The sequence below is a fragment of the Squalius cephalus genome (assembly GCF_949319135.1).
Source record: "Squalius cephalus genome assembly, chromosome: 22".
In the NCBI taxonomy this organism is placed as follows: Eukaryota; Metazoa; Chordata; class Actinopteri; order Cypriniformes; family Leuciscidae; genus Squalius; species Squalius cephalus.
This window is the reverse complement of record NC_137143.1, coordinates 3,554,860-3,576,693: the sequence shown is the minus strand read 5'-3', so window position 1 is coordinate 3,576,693 and position 21,834 is coordinate 3,554,860. Positions and strand designations below refer to the sequence as shown.

At 38.7% G+C, this 21,834-nt stretch overlaps 1 protein-coding gene across 2 annotated transcripts in view; it reads right to left on the bottom strand.

Annotated features, from left to right (window-relative positions):
* Positions 1 to 21,834, bottom strand: part of rargb (retinoic acid receptor, gamma b) — a 59,099-nt gene that overhangs the window by 8,970 nt on the left and 28,295 nt on the right. Inside the window, exon 1 of one of the 2 annotated variants that reach the window (XM_079857296.1) lies at positions 12,338 to 12,865. The exons of the other annotated variant lie outside the window; for it this stretch is intronic. Within the exon in view, the coding sequence (XP_079713422.1) occupies positions 12,338 to 12,482 (145 nt within the window). The 5' untranslated portion in view covers positions 12,483 to 12,865. Of the gene's footprint in view, positions 1 to 12,337; positions 12,866 to 21,834 lie in introns of those variants that run through there. 2 annotated transcript variants of the gene reach the window in all.

The following is a 21,834-nucleotide window of genomic DNA, read 5'->3' as shown; positions in this document are numbered from 1 at the left end:
GGGCCTGGCTGAGTTAGTTAGTAGTGTGTTAAACTGGCGGTTATGGTAAGGGGCGGGACATTTCCCAAACACACTTTAAGTGGTTGACCAATCACAACACACTGCTCCAGCCGACCAATCAGAGCACAGCGTGCTTTTCAGAAGGAGGGGCTTCATAGAGACAGGAACTAACCAGGGGTGCATTTCCCGTACAACGACATAACTCGCTGCTTAACTACCATAGTACGATGCATCGTTGAAGAAACCAACTAGTCAACTAGCTGTTTTCCAAAACTGTATTATCACAAATTAGTTGTTCAAACACTGGTTAATGATGTCACACAAGTGGTGGAGTAGACTTTTGCTATAAATTACAGACATGTCATCTGAGGACTAATTATCATTTTTTCTCAGTTATTTTGCTTTATTTCCATATTCAGACATAGGCTCGTTCTTACGTAGTAGAGCACATTCACACATGCGCACTCTTCAAAAATGGTGCTTTAAATCTCTTGACAAACTAAAGAATGTCATTTAAATGTGTTTATATTCAAAATAAAAGATATAGATTGTACTGAATGTCAGCTTGCATATTTTGCTCAAGAGCATGATCTATGTAAGTCCATATGTCATGCAAACAAGAAACTGCTTCTAACCACAGGTCGAGATCTGTCGTTCCAAACACACAATTCTGCGATGCTGTTTGCAAATGTTTGTTGGAAATATGGTTTCGGGAAACACAGACTTGTTGAACTGATAATAACAGCGGAACTTGCGACCATAGTTGGCTAACGATGCTTTCGGGAAACACACCCAAGTCTAGGAAGAGAATATGTGCAACAATGTTAAATATTAGGCGATTCAAGCGATTTGAAACGATTTTCAAGCGATTTCCGACGCAGCGTGAGTTCCCTCGAAAGGGAACATCTCGGGTTACGACTGTAACCCTCGTTCCCTGAGAAGGGAACGAGACGCTGCGTCCCTCGGCCACACTTCCTGCGCTCCTGAGAACGACTTGCTTCTACCAATCAGAAGCTGACGCTGTTGTGATCCGGCGTCCCTTTATAGCTTCCGCATCAGCGTCACATGCGACGTAATGACCCAACACCAATCGAGATTGGACTAGTTCCATACAGGCCTCAGACGCGTCACGCTGAAGGCGTTCCCCAATGTCTCGATTCTCGACGCAGGGCGAGTTCCCTCGAAAGGGAACCTGTTTTAGTAGAGCCCAAAAACAACATCAAGACTTTGAAAAAGGGCAATAATATGTCCTCTTTAATTTATCAAGAATGTAAGGGAATAAGGATGAAGTTGTCAAATGCATTAGGAAGCCTCTGTCCAGGGGTCAGAGCTCAAAGACAAATATTATGAGAGCACATTGAGTGCTGAAAGAGAAGAGAGATGAGAAAAATGAACTAACACGACAGATGAATGAATAGCTTTTCCTGTTATATCGAACTCGTATCGAACCGTGACTCCTGTGCACCGTTACACCCCTAATATGTTATAGTTAATAAAAATACAATTGATCATTGTTTGTTCGTGTTATTCACAGTGCATAAAGAAATGCTGTAGAGTTATTGTTCATTGCTAGTTAATGTTAACTAATGTGGCACTAATGTTAACCCTTTTGTAAAGTGTTCCTGGATGAATGAATAACATGCTTTGACTGACACCTCAGCATGTGTTCAACTCGCTGTCACGCGCCCAAATGGCACCAGTCAGTTTCAGAAACATCCTGGAAAGCAGCCATACAGGCGCAAACATATAATATAACACGCTTTGCCCAATTTAAACACCACCGTGTGAATCCAGTGTTGTATATTTTGTGTAAGTCCACGCTGTCACTCGGCTCAACTTTCACCTCTAGACACCCTTTCCCCCCTCACGCTCTTGTTTCCTGGACCCTAAATTCCTCAGGCCTGGATGACTGGCTTTTTACTAGAGGTCCAGTCTCGAGATCCCCCGTAAAGCCCGTCTGTGGTCTGACCGAAGCCCGAGGCTTGCCTGACCGGCTCTTTATTGGCAGAGTCACCTTGGCCAGCCATTCACACCAGCACCAGCTGTCCCTCACTCTCCACTTGTAAAAAATGAGAGAAAAACAGCTAAAACGGGGCAGGTTTTATTGGCCATTCCTCCTACTGAATGGAGTGAATCCCCCAAATGTGCCTCTCATTCTCTGGTTCTTCTCCTCCCTCTGTCCCTCCACGGGCACCGTTTAACAAGAGCAAAATGAGAGAAGGTATAGATGAGAAATCTCATAAAAACCAGGGGGTTGGGGGAGACGGATGAAGAATGTGTGAGAGAGGGTGAGTTTCACTTTGACCTTGGCTTTGGCTTCTCAAGACATGAACATGAACCAAGAGTCACACAAATACTGCCAGTGATCTAATCGCGACCTCGGAGATAAAATATGCTACATTGATGATCTGACATTTGGCAAACTATGAAAGGATATTTCCTTTCCAAACAGCACGGAAATCTGTTCTAGAGACGTTCCAAAGTCACAACCCAGTTTTGTTGTGAACAGAAGATATTCGAACTTCAAAATATATGGACCTTATTCCGGGTAGACGCCATATTTAATTTGACTGGAATGAAAACAAAGCTGTGAGAGGAAGAACAATGCATTCAATGGACCGAATTCATGAAACAAAAGCACATTTCTGTGTAAATTGTTCATAGAACTATTAAACAGATGCATACATTAATGAATATATACTTACATTTAAAAAAAATAATTCATCAGAGAATCCTGAAAAAGCGCATCATGGTTTCCACGGAAATATGAAGCAGCACAGCTGTTTTCAACATTAATAATAATCATACATTTTTCTTGAGCAGCAAATCATAATATTAGAATGATTTCTGAAGGATCATGTGACACTGAAGACTGGAGTAATGATGCTGAAAAATCACAGGAATAAATTACATTTTACAACAAATACACATAGAAAACAGTTATTTTAATTAGTAATAATATTTCAAAATATTAGTTTTTACTGTATGTATGCTCAAATAAACGCAGCCTTGTTGAGACGTCATTCAAAATCCCGAACTTTTACAAATGTCATACACATTTCATTCTGTTCTCGTTTCATAAATAAGGCACAAAATGTATTTGCTGAAACACTGAGAATTCCAGTGAGCAAAACACAAACAGACAAAAAACACTAAACATTAGTTGTTCAAATTAGACATGATCTAAGACCTTGAGATTTGACCTGCTTATTGACTTATTATTAAGTATAATAGTCTATTGTGTAACTTGAAGAACATATTTTCTTACAATACAAGTGTGTGTTCACACAGGCCATTCTTGTGTTCACAAACAGACGCAATGGAACAGAACGCAGGGTCACAAGACACGGTTTTAAAAGTTTAACTAATTTTAGCTTGACACACCATCTTAAAAAAGCAATACTCATGAAGCTGGAAAAGACATCCGTCTGATGCGTGTGTATATTATTGTGCATTATGCAGTAGGTAATAGGATCAAGTACTGATACTGTGTGTTGTTGTGTTTAGTTTTTTCTTTGGATTTTGTGTGGTTCTGTCATGCAAGACTTCTAGGTCTCTGGAATGCTGATAGACGTAGTTCTTGCACATAATGTTCTGTGAAACACAAGGTCGGGGTGATGGGCGAGTGAGTGGGTGAGAACGCAACCTGATCACTGTGTTTATGTAGTAACTTGGTCTGAATTGGCTTTATGTGTTTATATGGCAGCAATGCTCGAGTGACACAGAGCGGTTCTGAAAACATCAGCCTCTTTTGTGCTGGAGGAGTGGAAACCTGGCGCCACCAGAGGAATGACTGACAGACGTAAAGGGGAAGAAAGAAGGAATGCTATTCTGTTCCCATTCCATTTTCTCTCTTTGTTATATTTGACATGACTCGTGGAGAATACATGAAGTAGTCTACGGTCGATTTTGAAGTAAAGCAGGTGGAGTTTTCAGAAGAAACAGTTAAATAAAATGTTTTTTATTGTCTGAATTGGCACTTGACAGCATAATCAGATTTCAGAACAAACTAAAAATGTACTGAAAAAAATGACTTGCCATTGATTTTTGAACTGGAATTAATTTTATAGACTTCCATTGAAATGCCCCTATTATGCTATTTTAAATTTTTTTTGGCGTCTCCTACAACAGGTTTACATGCATCCAAGCTCAAAAAACACTTTTATTTCCTCATAATCTCCACTGCAGCATCAGCTCTATTCTCAGTGTCTGAAACGGTTCGATCAAGGAATCAGTCTCTCTAAACCCCGCCTCTCTGAGAGCTGCTCTGCTCTGATTGGTCAGATGGCCCAGTCTGTTGTGATTGGTCGACCGTGTCAGAAACCAAACGCTCATTATCATATCTGAATTTCAGCTCCGGATCTTCCTCAGCTCTTGATCCTCAGTGATACGAACAGTAACGATGGCGTGGGTTTTACCGTATCAATCTCATCAAAGTGGATTTGCTCTGTCAGCAGAAAACAGCGTCTTCTCCACATGAACAACACGAACCAAACTCTTCCAGTCTCAGATAAACTACAGTGTTTGAGGGTCAAAGTAGACGTTGTTCACGGCAGCCAATGAAGAACATAGACTGGCATTATGCAAATCTGTTACAAACCTACGCAGATTCAGCAGGAAGTGAGACTGGAGTTACTGACGACTCGTTTCAGTTCAGAATCACTTCTTTCTTTCAGGAGACAAAAACCCAATTTATCTGCACTTAGATCTGTGAAAGTTTGCAGATCTTTTACATTCACAAACAGCTCTATTACACACTCCATGAAAGGGAATTTTCGAAAATGCATAATAGGGGCGCTTTAAAGCACTGAATTACACACAAAGAAAATGATTTATTTGTTATGATTGTATTGTAAGTGGTCTCAGTCCACATTTCTGCAGATTACTGTGTGTCTGCACTGTTTAGACAACAAACTCAATGAAAGGTGATGCAGGTTTTATCAGTAAAGGAGTCGAGGGCTTCAGCATGACAATCCAAGTTCTCTCTGTTGGCTCGGATTGCATGGAAACACTGATAATATCCATGTCTTTCAGCAAACTCAGCAACACTATCAGGCGATACTGTCTCTGTGAGCTCCTGTTTACACCTGCTATTAAAGGGGTGGTTGATTATGACTGAACTTTTCTAACTTTAGTTAGTGTGTAATGCTGCTGTTTGAGCATAAACTACATCTGCAAAGTTACAACGCTCAAAGTTCAAAGCAAAGGGAGATATTTTCTTTTACAGAAATCGCTTTTTAAGGACTACAACAAACGGCTGGTAAGGACTACAATGAGCTTCTTCAGGGTTAGTGACATCACAAACCCTAAAATTTACATAAACCCCGCCCCCCGGAACTCGATTTATAGATTATAATGACAGAATATGCTAATCAATGACTAGAAGATAACTACACATAAGCTAAATAAATTCATCAACTAACCATTCAGAAATGTCCTGTTGCTTCTACATGTTGTCACTTCTTCTTGAGTCTCTCCATTATACTCCGACTCCGGTTTGAACATAAAAGGCTAAACATTTTGACACACACACACACACACACACACACACACACACACACACACACACACACACACACACACACACACACACACACACACAAGCTCTTGAGGCTCTGTGGCCTCTGTCTCTCTGTGCCGGGAGCAGCAGCTCATTTGCATTTAAAGGGACACACACAAAAACAGAACGTTTTTGCTCACCCTGAAAAAGAGACAATTTTAACATGCTATAAAAAAATATCTGTGGGGTATTTTGAGCTGAAACTTCACATACACACTCTGGGGACAACTTATTTTACATCTTGTGAAAAGGAGCATAATAGGGCCCATTTAAGATGCATTTTGGTCGATCGGATCACAAGTGGACGACACTAAATGCAGGTGTAAACGGGGTCTAAAACATTTTGAGCTTGTTCACTTTCAACCACTTCCAGAGGTAGTCGAAAACGCATTCGACCAGATTACTTTCATATTGTAGAGGCTCATGTAGTCAAATGTGTTCGAACAGCAGAAAAAGACTGTCTTCTCTCCGCCTATTGACTGAATATGTGAACATTATGGGAAGCGTGCTAGCCAGACGGGATTTAAACTTTGTTGAACTTCTTTTCAGAAGTGGCTGAAAGTGGACAAAGAGACGAAATAAAACACCAGGTGTAAACAGGAATTTGTCTCCCTCGTCTACTTCTGATCAATCATCATTATACCAGGAGTAAACTGGTTCTGACATAATTAGAAAGAAGCAAATAGAAGCATCACGTAATGCAACATCTGCTCAAGACTATTACGTTTCTGATGTTTTATTATTATTTAATGAATTAGAAATAGATTCATATATGGCTACATACACTATATTTGTATATTTGTACAAAGGTTGCTTCAGTGTCTATCCAAACATACAAATATGTATGTGTACACATTACATACAAGTATAAATGGTCTAGTTTTTCCAGCGGGTGATGAACAGAATAAATCTAGCGTGCATCACTTGTGTTTTATGTTCCTGATGAACTTCACTAAGTCTTGAATTTATCATCTTTTCTTTGTACTTTATTTCTCAGTACATCTTTTCATCTCTTATGTATATAATTAAATAAAGTGCTCCTCATGTCATAATGAATGCACTGGCACAGAAAAAGGATGTTGTTTTTAAAGCAAAATGCAAAATCGCTCATACATTTGTCATGCATATTTTGGATCCAAACACACACATAATGGTTTGCAGACTGAGGGCAGAGATGAATGGCTCTTTCATTTCTTCTGCGTGGTTGTACTGTATGTGTGGATGGATTGAACTGCATGATTGAGTCACTAAAAACTACAAAAGGCGTTCATGAAACTCTTGATGTTCTGAATTCCAATATGAAGCGAAAGCAAATAGTGCATAAACAGATTTGAAGTGAACTGATTTTATAAAGGAATGAAGAAGAAAACTCAGTTGTAGGATCAGTTGTGTGGATGTATTTGAATACAGCAAACATTAAACAGTACTTCTTTTCTCTCTTTTTTTACCAAGAAAAATAATACATTGGTAAGACAACAGTATTTGTTCTGACTCTTTTTTTAGTCAAATGCTGACACAGTGGATTTTACAGGCTTTCTGCATGTTGTTAGATTTTATAACATCTCACCAACATTCGACTTGAAGCGTTGCTGAGAAATTTAACAGGTTGGGTCAATTCAGGTTTGCTTCCAAACCTAACGCTTGGACGCTTCTGAACATTAGATATGGGATTGAGGCATTAAAACCTCATTTGATTTTCTAATCCTTAAATAACAAATTGTTATTAGGTCTAAAATATTTTCAGGACTGTAATAGTTATAAAAGTGCAACAGCGTATTAGTTTAACAAACATACTCTGCGAAATGCAGCAGCAATCAAGTTATTCTCTTTTTTGTAATTGCAATTAACTAAATGGCTGTCACATTCATTTACATCACTATTGTGTTAATAGTAATAAACATAATTTTTCCGTATTACTTGCAGATCTCTTTGCAAGACTACTGCAAGACACTTTACAAAATGTAAATGACTACTGCATAGCACTTAATGCCTCAGCAAATTACTTTCATGCATGTTTGAAATATTAATACTGTCATTAATTTATTATTACTCATAATCACTCTCTCTGTGTGTGTGTGTGTGTGTCCTTTTGTAATAAAACCTGGCATAAGATTGTTTTAGGGGTAGGGTTGAGCTCAGGGTTATCTATAGCGCTTGTCCTCTGTAGGGTCTCGGGGTGTTGGAGTCTCTCCCAGCATTATTATTTGCATGTCTTTGCATTTTCCCAGTGAACACACACACACACACACACACACACACACAAACACACACACACACACACACACACACACACACACACACACACACACACACACACACACACACACACACACACACACACACACACACACACACACACACACACACACACACACACACACACAGGCTTTTCCCTGCCCTGGCATGTCACCATTTTGAAAATAACACCCTTAAATATTTCAGAACACATAATGCTCATGCCTGTGGACTGAGCCGATTCTTGTTTTCACATTCGCAGGAGATACACATAACAAAGGCCACAGTGTTTGGAGAGACTAAAAGCTCATTTAATCCTGTAACAAGCTGTGCTCGAGTCAAACCAGCACCTGTGTGAAACTACACACTAAACATGCTCTAATGCACACGACCCGTTCTGCTGTCGGCATATGACCACACCGAGCACCAATACTGCTGGATCAATAAGTCATGACAACAAATGTTTTTCTATTACTTTAACTCATCAAAATAATTTAACCTTTTTTTTGTTGTTGTTATACAATATTTAATTATAGGCAATATTTTTAAATGAGCTGAAATGACTTGTACAGCCATTTTTTTTAAGTTGAATTAGGGGATATTTTTAGTGTATTGTAGCTACTGCGATAAAAATATATGATCAGTACGTCATGGCAACTTGTGTTTTTACATTAATATAACTTAAAATAATTTAAGCAATTTCAACTTTTTATAAGTTATACAAGATTAAACGATCAGCTTAATATAATGTAAGTTTAAATGACATGTACAACCATGTTAAGTATACTTAATAACTTAAGTTAAAATTTATGAAAACATTTTTTACAAATGAGAATATATATAAATAAATATATATATATAAATAAATAAATAAATAAATAAATAAATAAATAAATAAAGTGGTCTGTCAGACCTAATCTGGCACACACATATTTAAATCTATTATTTAACCCATATATGAAGCCATCACTGATCATTATTGATAAATATGTCGACATGTTTGAGTGATTTAGTGGTAAGTCCTGACTGAAGATGATCGAAACATCTTAATTTATCTCTCTGTGGCTATTATTAAATAAAAGCATTTTTTGTGAGACATTTGCATATGCAGATCTCTTTTCTATGGACTTCATTGTTTGGTTGACAATCCATCTCAAGTGGTCTAAAGTTTATTTTTTTTAGTGATCATCTTAAGGTAGCCTATTTGTAACACCATTTTTCTTATTTGTACTTTGCTTGGTTTAACCACAGCGGCCATCTTTGTGTGATGGCACACAACAAACTTTGGGCTATACAGATATTTACAGAAACCTCAATATCGTAGCTCAGGATTAAAATTAAAACGAAAATTTAAAAATATTGAAACATAAACATATGAAAAAACATAAAAGGTAATCCTTAAATTTTATTTAATTTGGCCTAATTTAAAAATGCCCAAGCAAATAACTTTACCATTTTTGGAGCACTTGAAATGCAATGACCCCGAAAGAAAAAGGTGAAAACAGACATTGTAGCATTAAAAGACATTTTGTTCTAAATTAGCATCCTAAAACTAGGTTATATATGTAGCCTAGTAAAGTCAGACATGCAATTTTGGTCTCTTTGACAAAATGTGCTGATCGAATAAGGATTGACTATATCAGAGAATGTAAACCACGGTTTCAGTTTCTCATTTAAAAGTATCAGTTTATGAAACACTGAAGAACAGCTTTGCTCAAAGCTTAACCAGCATCTCCTGCACACATGGACCAACACATGTCCTGATGGGATGAAGGCAGACTGGTAAAACAGGAGCTGTCTTTCTTAGAAGCAAGTTGTTAAACTTGGATTGCCCCTTTCATTCAACTGCATGCATACAAAGCTTTCTTCTTTATAGTACCTCATAAACTGACCCTTTTTATTTTGCCTTTTCAGGATGAAGCTGAACCAACATTTGGCCAGCCCCTCCCCAGCCACCTTCACATTTATTACACCCCACACAACCGAAAGACTAAGACAACTGGTCACTGACCAGAACCCAACATCGACCAGAGAATCATTCTATCCAGACAAGACCTGACCTTCAGACATGAACTTCAGCCTGACAAAACATCACAAAAAGATACTGAACTGTGCTCAAAGAGTATGATGAAGAATCTCCATGCATCCATGTTAGTTCTGCAGTGTTAGCAAACCATACTTTGTTGAAGTAAATCACTTTGCATTTAGTAACACAGCTTGGTCTTGAAGGGTTTGCTGATGTGAAGGTCTACAAAACATCGAGCCATAACCAACAGTCAAAAGAGGAAACTAAACTTGCATCTAATGTATCAACTGAAGCATGCAGACGAGAACTAAGAGTTATTAACAACCTTTCTACAACAACAGATCTTAAGTGTTAGAGATGCACCGATATGAATATTTTGGCCGATACCGATAACCGATAATTTGTTATATTTGAAAGCCGATAACCGATATATTGGTCGATTGGTCGAATTTTTATATAATATTTGAGAGCCTGATTACAAAAACAAGTCTCACCATTAAAAGCCATGTCCCAAGCACACAATTATAATGTTCTCATTCTAATTGTATGTAGCCGATATGACAGACTTGTGCTGTGAATGTTGCATTTGACTGTATTTTCCTTTTTTGAAGTGATTCCAATCATATTTCAAGCAATTCAAAACCATCACGGCAAACAGCTAGCATCTGAAGTGTCTCAGATGAAGGAAATTATCCATTATTTATATCGGCTTTAATATATCGGCCAGAATTTCTTATTGGGCTGATAACGATAACATTAAAAATGAACATATATCGGCAGATGCCGATATGGTGGCCGATATATTGTGCATCGCTACTAAGGTTAATGCACTAGCAAAGCGAACAAGTTCAAGTTTAGATGGAGAGGTAGGACTCAGCTGTTGCTCCTCTGAGGGTGAGAAGACCCTTCAGACTATTGTAAACGGTTCATTGTGAGATGGGCCTTGTTGTGGGGTGCGATGTTCTTTCAAGCCGTCAGTCTGGCTATAAAATGGCATTACGGCATAGAGGCAAATTCCAGCAGGACCGTGTGAAATCCACTCACGCGCACATACAATAAGACACAGGCGCAGACACATGGGCTGTGATTCATACAAATACGACTCTTGTTTCTGTATTTTTCTTTCTAGTTCCCTGAGTGTGCTTTAAACATGATGACAGACATTGCAAAAGTCAATGAGTTATTTCTTCATTGAAATATGTAATGAATTCCAAATGATTGGACAAAGATGGAGACAACATGAAGGACACTGCATATTTTTCATGTAGGTGCACTCAGATAATCACAACTCTTACTCACTGTCATATTTCAGTTCAGCTATTTACTTTCAACTAAATAACTTGGATCTCATTACGTGGCATTTAAATAACCTTATAAATATGGAGCATTTCCATATTGAATGAACTTGCCAAAGGATTTTCCTGTGATCATAGAGAGGCAAATGTTAAGCAGAAAAACCCTTAATCCTCCCATTCTCTCCTGGTTTCTGTCCCATCGGGCTCCCTAATCCTTTAATTGAGTTCATTGTATTCATAATTAAATAATTAAAGACATCCATTAAAGTCAAAATGATGCTGAGAGACTCTGAACACACACACACACACACACACACACAAGAGAGATTACTTGACTTGAAGCCTGTATATATATATATATAATGCATTATAAAAGTGTTTTAATGAATTAATTATACTTTGTAATGCACCTTTTAAGGCAATGCATGATACCATGAATAATTGTAACCACTGTTATAATACATTATAATACTTACTGATTCTCCATTACACCTTTAGAAAGTATAATGCACTAAAATACGACAAACAAATTTCAGATGTAACAAGAAACTGCAAATATACTTTTACTTGCAATTATTTATGAAAAAGATACAATACATTACAATGTACATTATTTCCGTGCATTATTTAAAACTAGAGTGTGTGCATTATTCATATTTGTATATATTTTATTTTATTACCATAAATACATAATTTCTATAATAATAAGGATAATGATATCATATTTTACGTGTCATAGTTTTACCACCGTTTTCTGCGTACAATTAAAGGTTATACTGCGTTTAAAAGTCCTGGGCCTGCCTTTATATGTTAATTTTTGACTGTTTCAACCAAATATGAGCATGAAACTACAATTTGCAGACATCGCAACGAATATTAATAACGTCACTGTTGCAGGACAATCACTGTTTATAATTGTTGTCATTATCATCACTAATTACTAAGCATCTATCACAATGACAGTATTCAGAAATATTAATATTATGCAAAAGGATCAACATTTTATCATCATCATCAGTAAATTTGTTCTGACGACTAGGCAAAAGGTCTGGCCTTTAGAAAGTTAACAAAAGTACCATTTAAGCCAGTTAGTGCATGACAAGATGCTGAGCACACACACCACACTCACTCAGACTCCGAGAATAACTAATGCACATGCTGGAGAGGACATAGAGATATGAACACGTGCAGCTGGAGAGAGTAGAGACTCCTCACACTTACACTGCAGGCTCGTGGTGTTGCTCCATGAGAAGGACTCGAGTGCAGGGAAGAAGGAGCTGGCTTTCCTGAGCATGCATGAACTCTGAGCGCTCATGTCGAACAGGGGTCTGGCCCCGACCCCGAGAGCCTCCACACAGTCAAACATCACGTCCAGTCTTCAACACCAACTCAAACGCTGAGTCTCAAGCTGTCGGTGAGCTGCAGATCCAGCAGACGATGACCCACTCAAACACAGTCCTCCAGGCAGTCTGACACGGCTGCCAAAGCTATCAATCACAATAGAAAGTCTCAAGGACTTGAGACTTCTGTTTCAGGTGTAGCTGTCACTCTAGCCGACTGGTTTTCTCTCAGTAACTGGAACTGTTGTGTTCTGTTCCCTCCGTCGAGTCAAACGGCTCCAGCGCTGGTCTACAGTGATCATCACCTCTCTGCTGTCTGAGTTCATGAGCTTTATCAAACTGTCAGGACTCTTGAGTGTCAGCTAACATACTGAGTCTCCACAACCTTCACTCGCCTCGGCTTTAGCTCAGCCCACAACGAGGGAGAGGGAGAGGAATGACAGAGCGAGGGAGCGAGGGAGTGAAGGAGGGAGGGAAAGAGGGAGGGAGGCGGGTGCTTTTGTGGTTGGCTGAAAGACGAAAACTTTCCCTTCCATTTTCTGCTAGAGCAATCTGTCAGCCTGCATCATATTTTATACCTTTGCAAATGAAAACAAACAACATGACCTCCTCTCACTCCCTCTATCTATCAATCTTCTTGCACTGTTCCTTTGAAATATATCGCCTTCTTTTTCTCTAGACGCACTCGTTCATGCGAAAGTGTTGATACTCACAGGGCTGTGCAACTGAATTGAAGAATGCCTTTTAAATTACACTTCCTGAATACGAGTTGACATGCAGGAATGTGATTCTAATTAGAATACAATAAGTTAAAGTCCCCCTGTGGTGTAAATCAAGCTTTTAATGTTGTTTATATGTCTATGTGGTGTTTTTAATATGCTTTAAGACAAACCATGTGTAAATTCATAAGTTGACACCATTGCTTTTGGTGTCTTTTTTTAAGGAGTATTTCCTCCTTAAAACTGCAGTGAACCAAAGACAGTCTCAAAAACACGCTTTGAAATCGCTGGTGTTTCTGACGTCACAAACTACCTTGTAACCAATCAGATCAACGTGTGATCGTCAACCAGTGGATCTCTGAGCTGAGTGAGTGAGTGGACGTGGGGCTCATTTGCATATTCATAGAACCGCGCATACTAAATGAGGCAAGGGTGACGAGTTACATTCAAGCTATTTTAAGGCATGAAGAATTTCTTTCTAGGAAAAAAACTTTTAAATATGTCATTTTGGTGATCAAAGATGAGTTTTAAGGGATAAACTTATTGGCTACAGGAGGACTTTAAATGAAATCTAACCCTAATTTTTAAGTTTGTCAAAAAAAACTTTTATGAAAGTTTTGAATTATTTTTTTTTTCAAAATATTAAAGTTGTATGGTTTTTTTAATCTTACGGAAATCGATAAACAACTTTGAATTACTGTAATATTGATACAAGGAGCCACTTCTTCAATTCTGACTTTTATCCAAAAAGTTCAAAAATCATATATACAGAACATTTTAAACAAAAGACACAAAACGAAGAAAAAACATTTAAGATTCTCTTGCATTTATATGTTAGTATATGTGTGACATACTGCTGAAATTCATGTTAATTCAGTTCAACTTTTCACTCAGATTGTTCACTCAAGTACAGTATATTCTAATAATATAATTTGTAATGAAACAATTTGTATTTAACTAAGAAAACACAAAAAGCATTTTCACTAGTGGTCTTGGACTTTTGGGCCAATGATTTTAAATGATTTTAACTCAAGGAAAATGAACAGAAATTAATAATATGTCTTAATGTTATCCTAATCTTATATTGTAGTTGTTTTTTTTCCAATTAAAAAATTTGATCTCTAAACAAATAAACACAATGATTTTATTAATAATGGGTCTCAATATAGGCATAAATACAATACATAGATAAAAGATGTTACATTACATGATGTGCTGTGATAGCCTTTTGCTTAACAGTCATCTATAACAATTAAAATATTCATATAGCTAAAAAAAAGCATTAACATGAGGAATATTTCCATCTGCAGTATTTCAGATCGCATTCCTCCCTCTTCTACTGTTCACTTCCTGTCCTTTCTCAATAAAAGTGCATCAATAAAAGGCCATAGATTAACTGAAAGTATCCATCCAGTTCTACAGAGAAGAAATGTGTTTTGGTTTGACTGTGAAGGGTTATGGATGTACAGTGTGACTATTTGAAGACTTTCGCCACATTAAAGAGACTCATAGCCAGTCAAAAGCTCTTCAAGCCTGTCTTTCAGTGATGTTTTCATCATCATCATCATCGCCCCAAACCCTCACCTCACCTCACCTCTACTCCACGGGTTTACTACATCATCTTTATTTTTCTCTCATTTCATCAAGTGCACCACAACTTAATGCTGTCCAGATCTGCGGTAACTCTTCCAATCCGTCGCTACTGAAATATGCCGAAATCGACGTCAACTGTCCCTGTTGACTCTGTATTGCATTTCTTTATTCTTCTAAACTTGACTTGACCCAGCCAAAGTCTGCATCAAATGTTCTTACTTTGACATGTTTTTCATAGTGTTGTGCATTATTTAGAAAGCAGTGCTAAAGGATGAAAAAACATTTCACATATTTACAGAGGAAACTGTGAGTTAATGATGACAGAGATGTTTTTGTGTTGTTTTGTCCAGACATTACAGCTTGTCATTTTCCTAAGTAAAACAACATGTAATCTATTTATATTAAGACTAATTGTTAGTCTTTTAAAATAAGCGATTTCCCCTGTTTGTTGCATTTCTGCAGAATAGCACTTTGAATCAAATGTAATCGCTGACTCATGAGTCTCATTATAATCACATTTCCTCCAGAGGAGTGTGAGAGGAGAAGAGTGGCATGAAATTCACACAAACCCACAGCCTATATGATCCACCTTCCTTGCTTTTCCCTTTTCCTCCCCTCATTCACGAGGACTGAACTCTTAAAGCCATCCCCAGTGGGGTGCTAACATTCCCCCAAAACTTCTGCCCTCCCTCCCTCTCTTTCTCTCTCTCTCTCTCGTTCACTCACTCTCTCTGGCGCCTGGTTCTCTATGCCTGCCTCACTCAACTCTTTGGGCCCTATCATACATCCGGTGCAATGCAGTGCCAGGCGTGACAAAAGTGAGTTTTGCTAGTTTCAGCCCGATGCAGTTTTCATTTTCACGTCCTGCGCCACGTTGTTTAAATAGCAAACGCATTTGCGCCTATTTGTGTGCCCATGGGCTACTGGTGTGAAAAGGAGTGTGTTCAGGCGCATTATTGATATGTTGCTATTTTGAGGAACAGAAATAGACTGAGCCATTGACCAACTGAAACCTGGTCTAAAGTCAATGGCGCAATATTTTTTTTGTTATTTAGTGCATTAGTAATGTGCGCCTATAGGCGGGTCCACAACACGCGTACACTCTGCTTATTACACACACATTCTGCTTATTACACACACACTTACACACACACTCTACTTATTACACACACACTCTGCTTATTACACACACAGGGACACACAGCAGCACACAAATATGCCAAATATTAAAAATAAGAGGATTACAATGCAAAAGATTATTATTGTGTACATAAAGATATGGGGCCCTATTTTAACGACCTGAAACGCAAGTATCAAACGCGAAACGCAAGTAACTTTGTGGGCAGATCTCTCGACGCAAATCTAAAATGTGTTGGTCTGAAGTAGCTTCATTATTCATAGGTGTGGTTTGGGCGTAACATGTAATAAACCAATCAGAGCGTCATCTCACATTCCCTTTAAGAGCAGGCGCGCTTGTTCCATGGCGGATTGCTATTATAACGGCGGATTTGCCAGGAGCGCCAGGAGCGGTTCACAGCCGAGGAGACCGACGTTCTCGTCAGGGCCGTAAAACACAGAGAAGTGACATTGGGGATGGAGAAACACACCCAAATTAGCTTAGCTTAAACAGGCGTATAATAATTTGGGTAAATGTGTAAGCTAGATTTATGCCTATTTTTTCACATCTTCATGGACACAACAATGATTTCCCTCATGTGTTAATATTTTTCCTTGTAATAATGTAGCCTATGATTTGCAAAAATGAAAACTGCTGCTTCTGTGTAGATGAGAGAATCAAAGTGTATGCGCATTGTGCACATGCTACACTATGGCCAAACATGCGCCCTTAAAATAGCATTTGAATAACATGCGCAACGCGCCACTGACTTTAGACGAGGTTTTTCGAATTGTTTTCTAAACCTGCAAAATAGCACCAGGGAATGTTTGCGCCGGAACACGCCTCCTCTTTTCGCTGAACCGCCCCCTGGAGCGCAAGTTCATTTCCTAATTTACCGATGTGCGTCTGTGGAGGGAAAAGTCCGCTGTGCGCGGGTGCAAAATAGGAATGATACATGCGTCGGTGTACAAAGTCAATTGCGCTGGGTCCAAGATAGGGCCCATGGTGGAATCCGGCTTGTCCCGTAGATGTTCTGCTTGCGCTTTAACCTCTCTCACACACACACACACACACACACACACACACACACACACACACACACACACACACACACACACACACACACACACACCGCTTTAACCTTGCGCACGAGCAGATCCGTTTCCACGTTAGAGAAGCATTCAGTTTTTCTGCTTGCAAATTCCGTCATGTAAATAGCGAATCTGCCATGGTGCGAGCACAACTGGCTTTTAAAGGGAATGGGAGAAGAGACTCTGATTGGTTTAACGCACGTTACGCCCAAACACTCCCATTACTCATTAAGAGAATATGGACAACCCTTTTAGACCATGCGCCGGGAGCGCTGACCATTTGTAACCCATTTTGCGACCATTTTTTTTTTGACCAGCAAAAGTGGATTCGAACTCGCACTAAGTGCTCTTACGCCGTGTGCTTTAGACCATGCGCTTAGATTCTTAAAAAAGGGCCCTTTGTCTGTTTTTTTTTTATTGTGCCACTTGTTTATTCCCCTAATTTTCCTAATACCCAATTGGTTACCCTTTATTTCTATAGTCCAATTTAGGCATTCTACTAACTTTACACATGCATGTCAACTAAGGGTACATTTACATGACAACAATGTACTAAAAACAGAAAAGTTTTTTCTTTGCATTTTGAAAAGACAAAAAAAAAATCCCCGTTGAGACGGAATCCCGAAAACGACTAAAAACGCTGTATTATGCATGCCAGGCCAGAAATCAGCAATGTCAATTTGTACAGAAACATTCTTCTACAGAGTGGTGAATACAAACAATCAAGATGGTGAAAGCATGTTGTGAAAAGTGTGTTCATGTTGTGAAAGTGTTAATAAACACTTGTTGTTGTGGTTGTCAAGTACTCGTACATGACTATAGACACACATGTGGCATGATGTTGCCGTTTTTACAAATTTGCATATACATAGTTTACATGGAGGCGATAATGGTATGGTTTTCAAAAACGTGCACTTGAAACTCGTTTTCAAAAGTTTGCATTCTCAAGCTCCCAAAATGCAATTGTCGTGTAAATGAACGGCATAAATGAAATGCATAAAAGGTTTTCAGTTTATAGTTGAAAACGATGTTGTGTAAACGGCCCCTCACTCTCATTAGAGTATTAGTAGACTTTTAGGTTAGGGTTTGGGTCAGAATAAGTTGACATGTAGTTGCAAAGTTACTTATAATCAGTAGAATGTGTGTTGGGATCATCAAAATAAAAGTATTATCAGATATTAAACAGACAGTTGACATGTAGTTGCAAAGTTACTTATAGTTAGTAGAATGGACCATTGAAAAAATGTCACCATTAAATCCTCTTTTTATATTAATTGTTTTATTCATGACTTTTACATGTAAGAGAATGTGTTTGTGGAGTTTTTTGCAGGGTTACTCTTCGCTGTAGTTTCACAGGTATTTTTTTTTTATTATTGTTAGTTCATCTTAACATATAATTAATGAATAAAAAAAGTGTCTCTTAGGTAACTAACTAGAGTTATTTTATATTTGGGAAATGCAGCATAAATACACTATGTTCTACCTAAGAGAATTACAATTTTTTATATATATATATCGAAACACTACATTGCAGAAAAATGTAACGTTCAAAACTTTTTTTCTTTTTTCCACATTCTTGTTTTGTCAATATCTGTTCATGTTTATATAGTCTATAGACGTCTAACATACATTTGGCAATGCAGAGACAACAACAACAAAAAAAAACCTTTCAGCCAATCTACAATGTACACAATATAGGACATGTGCTTTTCCTGTCATTTTTGTACCAAAAAAATTTTTTTTTAAATGCATTTTCACTAAAATGGAACAAAAACACCCATGCTTTTCTTTCTCCTGCCTTCCCATTCTGTAGACATCTGTTAATCCGCACATACGTTACCCCCTATTTCACCCCATACCTTTGCTCTCTCTGCCTCAACATTTTCACCTGTCTTTCAACACGTCCCCCTCCTTCTCTTGCTTTTCTCATTCTCTTGTTCTCTCTCTCTCTCTCTCTCACACACACACACTCACACACACACATACACACACACACACTCCTCAGTGACACACAGCAGGGAGCAGCACTGCACAGTCTCAGCCAGTTCTGTTCTCTCCACACCTTGAGGCAATTACACCCCCTTCAACACACACACACACACACACACACACACACACACACACACACACACACACACACACACACACACACACACACACACACACACACACACACACACACACACGCGGGCCAAGGCTTGAGGACTGCAGAAAGGAAAGGGGAATGCAGACAGGAAAAGGTGCCCCATTCTGTCTCTTTCTCTCTGTCTCTTTCTCAGGCCTTCCTGCTTTTCATCGATCTGCCAATCATTCCTCTCCATCTGTGCCTCTGCTCCCTTTCTATCTTTTTATTTTTTGTATATTGTCTCTGTCTTTGTCCATTGGCGTCAGTGGCTCATCTGCAGGATCTTGCAGAATCAAACTTATGTTTTTTTACTGCCGAGCACTAGCGTCATGGGATGCCCAGACAGACCGAACAAACCCTGCTCTGTTCAAACGACTCGCTCTTCTTCCAGCGAGGAACATAAACCTGGACCTCATCATTTGTGGCTGGAGCTACGCAGCGTTTGGGTTTGGATTTCTGACTGCATGTGTGCTGGATTTGCTTGTATTGGAATGTGTGGTTCCTTGGGGGTCTGTAGTGTGTGTGTGTGTGTGTGTGTGTGTGTGTGTTGTGTGCCGGTCATGAATTGTAATCTGACCCTCAAGGGGGAAAACAGTCTTCTCTGCATTACAGGGCACTTATGTACACATACAAACATTTGCAAATGTGCAATTAACTACATTTCCATTGCTAATAAATCTGCAAAAGTTCATTCAAAGGAGAAGTCGGCTATGTAGAAGTTGAATATGGGTATGGTTTACTAAACCTTTCCAAAAAAGGGCCAATGGGATCTACTGACGAATGAAAGAACACAGATGCAGCAGAATAATTTCCATAAAGATAAACACAATCTACCAAGCGCAGATTAGCGTAGTCCTCTGATAATCATGTGCGGGGGATCTACTAACAGGCGCAACATGGGTTAAGAGATGCTTTTTTTTTTTGGCAAACACCAGTAAATTGACACAAACCTTAGTAAATCACCTTGCATGATTCATTTAAGTACTCTCTTCCAATAAATTTTGCACCTGAAAGGGAAACTCCTACAAATGCATAAGCCGCAAAAATAACTGTCCAAGCCTTTTCAGTGCTAATTTTTCACTGCGTGTCTTCAGTAAATCCCGACAGTAGTTTTAAACGGCGAAAGAGGGTTTGCACAGACGCAAGCTGTTAGTAAATCCGGCCCTTACACTGTAAAAAAATATTTTCAAAGTCGTAAATAAAACAATTTACTGGAGTAAGTAAATTTACTAACAATTTCTGAGTGGAAATTGTTTCTACACCTAATTTGGTCCCACTTTATATTAAGTATCTTTCACTACCATGCACCTACATAAAAAGTAACAATAATTGTTACGCACAATACACTTATTGTGTTGATGTATTGCAGAGCACTTGTGCTGCTACTGATGTGGATATGGGTAAGGTTAGGACAGGTTTGGTGGTATTGGTAGGGTTAAGGGTTGGTTAAGGGTCAACGGTAATTATAGATGTAATTACAGACATTATTTACAGATGTAATTACATGCACGTGTTTTTTTTAAAAGTTCAATGTTAAAACCAAGCGGCAACCTTCCTGTCTCTCTCTCGAATCCAACAAGGAAGTGACTTAAACTGCAATTCATCGACTGGCCACTAGAGACAGGCTGCAAAAGAGTCAATCCCATAGACCCCCATGTTAAAATGCCCAAAAAAATATATTTACAGCCTGGTGCAAAAAGTGGTTTTGGTCTATATTGCTAATTTTGCCATTCATGACAACTGCGAGGGGGTGACCTCATCCATTTAAATTATATTAAGTCTTAAAGTTCTGCATAATTAAGGGCATGGCCACTTGAGTGACAGATGGATTGCCGCTCAATTCACTACTAGCCGTTTGTCTGCTAGCGTCACGTCACCTCAGCTAATCCGCCTCGCTGCCCATTTTCGTTTATCCGGGAGTAACGCGCTGCCAAGATGGCGACCTACGGGTGACGTTACTGACACTATGTCCATATTTTTTTACAGACTATGGTAAAAACACAACTACACAATAAGTGCATTGTATCAAGTGATTCATTTAATTATTATTACATAGTTATAAACAGTTAGCATAGTTATATTTTTAAACGATGTTGAAATGTTCCTTTTTAGGTGAACTATGCCTGTAACTGGACAAGCAGAAAGATTCATGCACAGCTCGACAAACGCTACCGGCATAAAAGCGCTCGACTCGCTCCTGTTTTAATGCCAGTAAGTCATGCCAGCTAACTTGTGATGGGACAGTTTCCCTGCAGCATGTGCACAAGCCGGCTGATCTCTATCACCACACACTCCTCTGTCTGTCGATGTGCCTTTCTTTCTTTAAAGTTGAACAAATTAAGAAGATAATCCTGTATAACTTGGCAATGTTAATTTTACTCAAATGAGTTTACTAGAATCCTCCATCATGCAAACACTCAATCACTACTTCCAATTTGTCTCTCTCTCTCTCTCTCTCTCTCTCTCTCTCACACACACACACACACACACACACACCACTGGCGGTTTAAAGAATTGGGCCAAACCCCAGAAATTCCACTCCAATTCTATATAAATAAATAGCGAGGCACAATGTGTAGTTTGTGCTTTCCCAGCCTCAGTCCTTCATAACCTCAGCGTTGGCCATCCTCTGCCTCGCTCTTAAAACTAGAAGAATTTGACATTTGTTTCAAATGCTACCTCTTTTTTCATCACACATTCTGCATTTATGAAACCAGAAGCTCCACGAGATTC